General features: G+C 38.5%; 1 protein-coding gene and 1 non-coding gene across 2 annotated transcripts; one reads left to right on the top strand and one right to left on the bottom strand.

Annotated features, from left to right (window-relative positions):
• Window positions 1-706: 706 nt before the first annotated feature.
• Window positions 707-778, bottom strand: TRNAT-UGU (transfer RNA threonine (anticodon UGU)). The gene has a single exon. It is a non-coding gene; the product is annotated as a tRNA-Thr (tRNA).
• A 114-nt stretch (window positions 779-892) lies between these two features.
• On the top strand, window positions 893-1,705 carry LOC147635378 (uncharacterized). The gene is made up of 3 exons (XM_086802173.1): window positions 893-1,083; window positions 1,223-1,331; window positions 1,440-1,705. The coding sequence occupies exons 1-3, from the start codon at window positions 917-919 to the stop codon at window positions 1,455-1,457; spliced, it is 294 nt and encodes a 97-aa protein (XP_086658299.1). The 5' UTR covers window positions 893-916; the 3' UTR covers window positions 1,458-1,705.
• The last annotated feature ends 7,636 nt before the right edge of the window (window positions 1,706-9,341 follow it).

Here is a 9,341-nt window from a genome sequence, read left to right as displayed (position 1 = left end):
GCCAATATGCTTGTAAAGTAGGGATCATAACTCAAGACCTTTACAATCAAAGGTACCTTCAAAAACATTTGCGTGCCCTAGGGATCGTAACTCAAGACCTTTACTATCAAAGGTACCTTCAAAAAGATTCATGTGCCCCCACTGAGGATCGAACTCAAGACCTTCGATTCCTTCAAAAAGATTCATGTGGGAAGTTTAATTTGCCCCCACTAAGGATGAACTCAAGACCTTAGTTCCTTCAAAAAGATTCATGTGACTCAAGACCTTCCAGTTCCTTTCAAAAGGAGTATAATCAAAGGTACCTTCAAAAAGATTCATGTGACTCAAGACCTTCCAGTTCCTTTCAAAAGGAGTATGCCCGTAACTCAAGACCTTTACTATCAAAGGTACCTTCAAAAAGATTCATGTGCCCCCACTGAGGATCGAACTCAAGACCTTCGATTCCTTCAAAAAGATTCATGTGGGAAGTTTAATTTGCCCCCACTAAGGATGAACTCAAGACCTTAGTTCCTTCAAAAAGATTCATGTGACTCAAGACCTTCCAGTTCCTTTCAAAAGGAGTATAATCAAAGGTACCTTCAAAAAGGTTCATGTGACTCAAGACCTTCCAGTTCCTTTCAAAAGGAGTATGCCCGTATAATCAAAGGTACCTTCAAAAAGGTTCATGTGACTCAAGACCTTCCAGTTCCTTTCAAAAGAAGGGATGTGCCCCCACTGAGGATCGAACTCAAGACCTTCAGTTTACAAGACTGACGCTCTACCACTGAGCTATAGAGGCGGGTGATATTTCTCGTCTAACTTGTAAATTTCTAAATTAAGTTTTTGTGATCGCACCTTCCATCTCTATACATATGTGGTGCGTTTTTCCATCACTTTTTATAGGAGGAGGAGGAGGAGGGGGAGGAGCAGGACTCTCATGGGTAGCGTCTGCTCTTGTTTCCACTCAACGCCCACTTCTTCTTCTAACGCTACTGCTACTCACAACAAGCCCGCCGTCACCAACACTACTACCATCAGCAGCAGCAGCAAGCAGGAGCAGGATGCGCACGCCAGGGCCATGGCTGCCCTCGCCGCCCAGCAGCGGTGGGTTCCGTTGCGTCTTAAGAGAACAAATAAATTACTGCTGATTTTAACGGATCTCTGTTGCCATGCCAGCCGCTCGATCGAGTGATATGATTTGGATTTGATGGGTGTACTGTTGCTAATTCTGTGAGAAAGGCAGGGCGGAGAGGTTCGAAAAGACGGCGGCGGGTCGAGCAGCACGTGCTCAGGCGGCTGCGACAGCAAAGCCCTCGCCTGCAGCAGGAAGAGGAGGCGAGCCAGTTCTCAAGGTAGGCGGCTACGCCTGCTTCCTCTCTCTCTCTCTCTCTCTCTCTCTCTCTCGTTTCCTTCAGTTTTGGGCTTTTTCCCACCACCATTTTCGTGGATTTCGTTCGCAGTGGCAAATGGGCGGCTAGACTACTATGCACGCCAGCTGTGCCCACGTCTACACGCGACTCTCTCTACGGTAGTGTGCCCAACACACCTTGTCCTTTGTAATAAAAAGACCCGCCCAACCAAGAGACCATGCCCGTTCACACTTGGAATCTCGCTGGTGCTCCCCATACTTTGTCAATAATTTTTCTTAAATGATTGCTTTATTTTTTGTGTGTTTCGCTAGAAACAGATTTCCATGAAAATCTGAAGTTTTATGTGGTTTCATTGACATTCAAATCTAGTGGTGTACATCACGCCAATTGGTGGCTAGTTTCACAAGCTTTCACTATCTTACACTACCATTGTTTATTCTGAGGAGCTAGTGTGTCATGCAACACGTTTCAAACTTACAGTTCTTTTGAATTTTTAAAGTTGTTTGGTGTTTTAGAACATGATGCTTAAAGATGTGCTAGAGCACTACAATGTAGGGGTATGCAACAAGAGTGGAAAGATGAACCTACTCGAACTTTCCAAACTCGCCCAGCTAGTTCTCCACTACACATCATTTTAGAAGCAAGAGCGTTGCATACTTAGTAAATGTTTTTTTTATGAGCATTGCATACTTAGTACTCATAAATGATTTTCATAGTAAATATTTCTTTTGTAGGCATTTCATACATTTCGTTGTACTTTTTTAGCCTTTAAACTTCAATAAAAAAATTTTATGGTTGAGTTTTTCCTTTTGATTCCATGGAGCAAGTTGCATCCCACCATGGTTTTTCCAAAGTGACTTTACCCAAATGTAAAGATTCATCCCATACCCTCTCAACAGAAACTCATGGAAGCTTCCCACAATCCCATAACCTCAATCTTCACCTTAGTACCACTCCCCTCATGTAAAACCAACACAAGTAGAGAACAAGAACTTTTGAAACATGTAAATGTCTATTCAACTTAGATATTTGGACTAATAGGGGCCTACAATGAGTGGAAAAGCATTTGCTCGATACTCCATCGTCGTGTTGTTACTACGAGTAATGGATGTGCTCTATTTTGTAAGGTTCCCTATATGAGTCGTCATTGTGTAGTAAGTGTCCAATCATCTGCGATAATTTTTAATTTCGACGCTGATAGATGTAGCCAAATGGTTAGGAGATTGCTTATGTAGACTTGGGCACTCTGCCAAGTAGGATGTGTGCTTGTGCGAGCTATGTGACCACATTAATGATGAGTGATACGATAACAAAATCGAGGATACAATATTCTCGATTACAAGGTCAGTTTGAGGGTTCAGATAGTCTTAAATGATCGTGGGAACCTTACAGAGTCTCTCTCTATGGGAATGTATTGTAGTCTAATATGGGCTTAGTTAGTTGGTCATTTTGGACCAAGTCGAGGCTATCTATGTCCATTCCAACTCTGTGTACTTATCGTGTTTAAGCAGTCTTGTAAGCAAGACAGAGTCTGTATTGATCACCAATAAAGCTCCTTAATCGGAGCACACGAGTGAGTGGGTAGTCATCAGTTTGTAATGAAAGTTTACAAGCAGCAATATTATTTACTCTCCACTTCTTTTTGTAATTCAATGCTTTGTATTGTGTTAATCATGGTTTGAGTATTGTGTTTTCTCACATCAACTGTTTAAAACTCACTTATACATAGTCTAGTCTCTAACTTCTTATTCTCCTAGCTTGTAAATCAGCAAATATGACCTAGATACTACCCTAGTGCCATCATGAGTGTATTATAGTTACTTGTTTCATTGAAGCCCAAAACCAAAAATGAATTTTAATCATGTCATTGGGTTTCAAACTTTAGGCATTGGAAACTTGGTTGGTCAATGTAAACTTGTAATCAAGCTTGAAACTCGACATTGTTATTAACATTTTTCATAATGTGTAACCATCTTGAGTGCATGTACATTGTCTCCCTCTATGTTTAATCCTTTTACTAAAACTTTGTATCCTTATACACATTGATCTTATGACGATTGTTGCATCCTTGGTACCATTGTTGTTCGTCTCCCTTATGACCTTTATGTCTTATTAGCATCTTCAATACATTGAGTAGGTTACCAAATGTTTTTTACAAATGTGCATTCCATGTTTTTCTTATTGGTGTGATGTTAAGCCACCAGTGAGATGCTCTCTAATACGGGTGTTTGCATGGGAGGCATTCAAGAGCTTGTCTCTCACCTCAGCCCTCAAACAAAGAATAAAAAATAATGAATAATGAGTGTGCTAATATTCGTTGTAATATAAATGAATGGATAAAGAATAACCTAATCTAAGAGAATAAGGTAATAAGAGGAATGAATCTAACTAAGGAAATGGATAACAATTCAACACTCACACCACGCTACCACTCTCACCACACACTCAACTCGCACATCAATGCAACTCACTGATGGCTATGTATAATCACCACAGGAGCCTCAACCAAAACATTAGTAGCTAAAAACTCAATCACATGTCTCTCACACACATAAGAACTCTTCAGCTAGCATGCCTTCTAGAAAATAATGAAAGGAAAAAGAAGTATGCAAAGCAATGTTAGTAACCCAAATACCTCTCACACACAAGAGGAGCTCAAACCAACAAAGCTTCAAACACCCTAAACTATACACACACTCAAGACTCACCCTTGAGCTCACAAGAGTGGATTCCACAACTAGGGCAAGAGAGGGAAATGACACCTCTCCCCACCATGTTATTATATAGAAAAGGAAGGCTATCTCCTATGCCACATGCATAGGAGATTCCCATAGATTATAACTAATAAGAGGTAGCTAATGTCCATCATCCCTCTTTCCAAAACCATAGGAAATGTGCACTAAAATAATATCAAAGGATGTACAATGTGCCCAATTCCATGTGCAATGTCTGCACGTGTGATGTACAATGGGGATGTGGCCTGAAAGCTCATATAATGTGATACATGTACACTATATCCATGCATTCATAGATGTGTAATACGTGCATGGATAGTCATAGAAATATATGCATTAAGCCCAATATACAAAGCCCTAATGTGTTAACCTAAAAGGGTTAACGTCTCCCAAAGCACATGTGGTCCCTTCTTCGCGGATGTGAAAAAGATGTGATGCCGAGTGGGAACAAGAGAAAAAAGTATGAAATAGAGTACAATGTAAAGTGGTGGTGAAGCCCATGAAATAGAAGTAGAGGATGATTACCCCACCTCTAAAGGAGACCAACTCTGCCAGGATCCCAAATTAGGATCGTAAGTCAACCGACTTCCATAATGAAATGCTCGGATCCCAGACAAATGATCTAAGAGCATGTGCTCTAGATAAAGTAGAAGATAAACAAAGTGAAAACCTGTTGATGAAGAAACTATAGCTAAATGATAATCCTAGTCCTGGTGGATGCCAAGGTCCCAAATGAATGTGCAAAAAGTAGGTGCTCCAGCAAAGGCCATAGATGTGTAAGTGCCATGAATCATAAGGCCTAATGAGGATGTATGTGGAGATGATGACTCTGGATAAGGCATGGAATCACAATGTATACAATCAAAGCAAATACTACCTCACTAGAGGAAACAAGATAGGTGTTGTAACACCTAGATGTGAAGCCCTAGATATAAGTAAGAGGCAATAGGGGAGGCCATGAAGAGCCCTATACAATAAAGAGCCACTGTACTTCATATCATAATGTGCGAAAACATGTGTCTCCAAAAATCACACAAGCAAAATCCTCCCATGCCGCCTTAAGAAAGGAAGTGAATCCCATATACCCTCATAATACTGAAGGATTTGCATGAAACTGGTGATGCAAGTTTGGTCATGGGGGATGAGTATATGTGATGAAGTAGTGACACCAACAGTCCATGCTGGATCACAAAAAGAAATGGAGCAAAAATATAGATATGTGATCAATGTGCATATGCTAGCTTTTGTACCTATGTGCACACAAATGGAGGGATACAATATGATCCACTTATATCTCTGTGGCGTGCTCAATACAAAGATGAGTGATCAAATCACTATGTGTGCCAAAGTTTGGATGTTATGTACACAATGTAGCCCTCAATGAAATAATATGGCCCTCAAGCGTGTAAAAAGCACAATGAAAAGATTTATAATAATAAAAAGGCAACCCTGTGGAAGATAATGTAGTGCTCAATATATTGTTCTAGGTGGTGTAAAACACCCTCCCACCCATTTGGAAAAAAATGGTATGAAGTGTTGATTTTGCACTTTGCTTAGGTAAGTGCAAGAAGGGGTAAATACTCTTCATTTCTTTTTTTCCCCCTTTTTGACCTTAGCCCCTCATAAATCTCCATCAAACTTCCCCCTTCCTCTCCTTTTTTTTCCAAATTCAAAAAAAATTCTCTTTTCTATTTTTCTGCCCCCCCCCCCCCCCCCCACTTCTAAAAATTCAAAGATCCCCTCTTAAAAACTAACCTTTTTTTCTCAACTAAACTAACTTTCCCTCCATTTTTCTAACTAAAATACCTCTCCTAACTTTTCCAACTAACCCTTCTCCCTTGCATTTCTTATCATTTTTACCTTTTAAAATAATATTAAAAAAATAAACAAATAAGAGGCACCACTGTTGAGGAGTAGAACTGGTGCTAGAGTGGAATAGAAGCATTTTTATTGATCCAGTATTTGATTTAGTATGCCCATGAGATGCAAAAGTTGTGGTAGAGTGATTAGGTATTAAGTTGAAGGTGTGTTTAAGTGATTAGGAGAGTGTGACTTGGTTGAGCTTTTCCTAATCCATAATCCTTCTTGTGTCTTTTTGTTCTTTTTGTTGATTGGTGGAGATTGATGGTCGAGTTAAGCTCCCCCTTCCATTGAGGCTAGCAATCTCTCTTGTGAGGTTTTTCTATTAACATCTTAAGCATTAGATGAACTAATTAAGCTAAACCAAGAACTTTTTCATTATGTTCAAAGGATAAAAATTGGCCCATTCTTTCAATTGATTCACAATAGTCATTCATATTAAAACACCCAGCCATTTGAATTGTAGTTCTGAGAGACTAAAAAAATCCTTTAAAAACAATCCAAATCTAGCACCAACGTGCCCAATAAAGTAGAACTTTAAAAAGAGACTTTTTTGCTTAACTTAAAACATGCTTGTGCAAGTGATTCATTCGCTAAATTAAAAATTTGCCAAATTTTCCACTATTTGATGTCTAAGTACAAGCCTTACAACTACAAAATCTTAGAATATTTCAAACAAAAAAACATGACACAAAAGTTGCATTAGAGACTCACAACAAAGAGCTTCACTTTGAATACAAATTTATTGCTATCGTTACTAGAAAGCAAAATATAACTACTTTTACCGCACAACTTCAATGTCATGATTAAATTAATCTTCATTGATTAAAAAAACAAGTCTAATTACGAGACAATTCCTATAAATGCTTCAATAGTGACAACATTTGACCAATTTTTTGAACCAATTTCAAAACACAAGTTCCTCAAAAAGATTTGTGATACTAGTTTTGAATACAAACAAACGTTGTTCAAAACACTCTCAAAACCTAGAAATCCTTGAACACCCCCAATGAGGATTTAAATACCAAAAATTGTTTGAAACTACAAGTGTCTAAATCTATTCTAGCACAGGAAATTCCTCCTCTTCATGACTAACTTCTTCATCAGTTTGCTCGCGTCCTACAATGAGTGGTGTTGACTCCGTAAGAGGAATATCAAAATCCACAGTATGTGGATCTTCATAAGGCTCAAGATCTACTGCATTTCATCATCAGGTCCAAAGGGAGGCTGAGGTTCTCCAGACGCATCCACCACTCTTGGGTTTTCTGCCGTGTTTTTCATTTCTCTTGAAACTTGTCCGGCAATTCTTTCATTGCAGTGACTTGTTGTTGAATAAAACGAACTTGAATTGGATCTAGTTCAATAGCAACAACATTCCTTCCTTTTTTAAGAGCACTAATAGTGGTTGTTCCTAAGAAAAAAAGAATCAACGTGGTAAAGCTCACTTAAATGAGAAATATAAAATATGTAAAAAGTTAAGGTTGCATGATTACCTGTCTCCGCAAAAAGATCCATGATCCACTCTCCTTTTAAAGATAGAAGCTCAATTAAATCCATCATTAAAAGTTGTGGTTTTTGATAAGGATTCATGATCTCATTTGAACCACCAGAACGATCCCTAAGCTTTCGACACACGCCTGGTCTATCAAAAATATTTGTTCGGTTAGGTTTCAAAGCAAAATTAAAATTTTCTTTACTGTTTAAACCCGCAGGAGACCAGAAACCAATGGTATAGCAAACTCGACAGCAAAAGAAAGTCTGTCAAGCTTATAGCCTTTGATGCTAGGCTTTGTCCTACAAAAGAAAAAGTTAGGCTTTAACTTAAGCTTTTATAACTTGCAAAAGAATCCTTGAAATTTAACATACCATATGCATAGCTGATGGACCATTTGATTGTCAACGAATGCTTTCTCTGTAGCAGCAGAGATTTGATCATGAGCATGAAAAATTACTAATGCCCATGATTCAATCGTTGTGACCTTCTTGAAAACGTCGATGACTCTTTTATATGCACTTACACCATGCTTTACATCGTTGATGACTCTTTTATATGCACTTACACCGTACTTTACACTGTCGTGTATTGAGTGTGGTGCCTTAAATCCATACGGAGCATCGGCAATGGCTAAAGTAAAATGTTGTGTAGTCATAAACGATTCCATGTTCTCTACTTTGCCTTCATGAACAAAATATTGAACTGGTTCTGCAGACACATCATCAGAAATGAAAATATTTGCCTCTTGAATGGTCTCCAAAGTTTGTGCCTCTTCTAATCTCTTCCGCTCTGCCCTTGCGCGACTCAAATGTTGCTCAAACTCTTGAGGAATTCTCTTTATGGGAGCACGAGGTGCTTGAGACTTGTTAAAATGAAAATAAGTAAACATTAAATGTATTCTAGAATACACATTGACTGGATTACAAAAATCAAAATCAATTTTTTGAAATATTTGATCTAAATTTTTACAAAACCTTCAAAAACACTCAAATAAAAAAAATCTATTCAAATATGTAGTTTACTTACCGCATTTTTGAAAAGATAAATGAAACGCTCTAAGGAGCTTGGCTGACTAGTGATGGGATGAAACGTTTGAACCTCATTCCAATCCTTGCAATTAAGTTTTTCAATCATGATTCTTTGCATGTACAAGAAAGTCTTTTGCCTATTTCAAAAAAACACAAAATGAAAAAACAACTTTAGATGAAATAAAATAAGTAGATTTGAAAAGAAGAATTAGCAACGTACTGTTCTAATTCCTTTACCATTTCATCGAGTGTCAAAGAACCTCCTTTCACTCATGCCAAGATGGGTATGATAATATTTTTCTCGCGTATTCCTTGCATTGCTCGCCAATTTGTGATACGCATTTCTTCAGGAATTGGCTTCAAAGTGTCCTCATTCCCTGTTCCTTTGCCCTTTTGACTTCCAGGTGGGAGCTTTACTTTTTGCCCTTTGATTTTACCTTCCTCCCAAAGCTTGAAAATGTCTTCTTCTTGTAGATCCCTTATCTCTCCACCCATCACGAAAGTCCAACTGAAAGAAATTGTCATGACTTCGAACATTTATTTTTCCAGAGCGTCCAGCTTTGCTTGACTTCTTTGTGACAAGGCCAACTTGCTCACAAAGCTTGATTTTGAAAGCTTCATCAACTTTATGACCTTGATGAATATGATTGATCCACTCGTTGTGAAAAAATCTTATCTTTTGTAAGAAAGACATGGATAGTCGCATCTCGGAATCAATGTTGTGATGATCAAGGGCAAGTAGCTTTGCATCATCATCACTTAACCCAGCATAGACCCATGCTAGGACTGTCTTATAGCTCTCTACACATGAGGATACTCAGCACATAACTCTTTTTTAGCAATGAGAGAGTGAGTTCCCCCCAAGATTACTTAA

This window comes from Cibotium barometz, chromosome 9 (assembly GCF_041138505.1).
Source record: "Cibotium barometz isolate CiBa-2024 chromosome 9, ASM4113850v1, whole genome shotgun sequence".
Lineage (NCBI taxonomy): Eukaryota > Viridiplantae > Streptophyta > Polypodiopsida > Cyatheales > Cibotiaceae > Cibotium > Cibotium barometz.
Note: the sequence above shows the minus strand (reverse complement) of the source record. Positions and strands in the feature narration are given on the sequence as shown.

Excerpts from the sequence above, each read along its gene's own strand:
- LOC147635378 (XM_086802173.1), top strand. The coding sequence starts at position 917 with ATGGGTAGCGTCTGCTCTTGTTTCCACTCAACGCCCACTTCTTCTTCT. Across the intron at positions 1,084-1,222 it reads GCCCTCGCCGCCCAGCAGCG|GGCGGAGAGGTTCGAAAAGA; the intron begins GTGGGTTCCGTT and ends TGAGAAAGGCAG.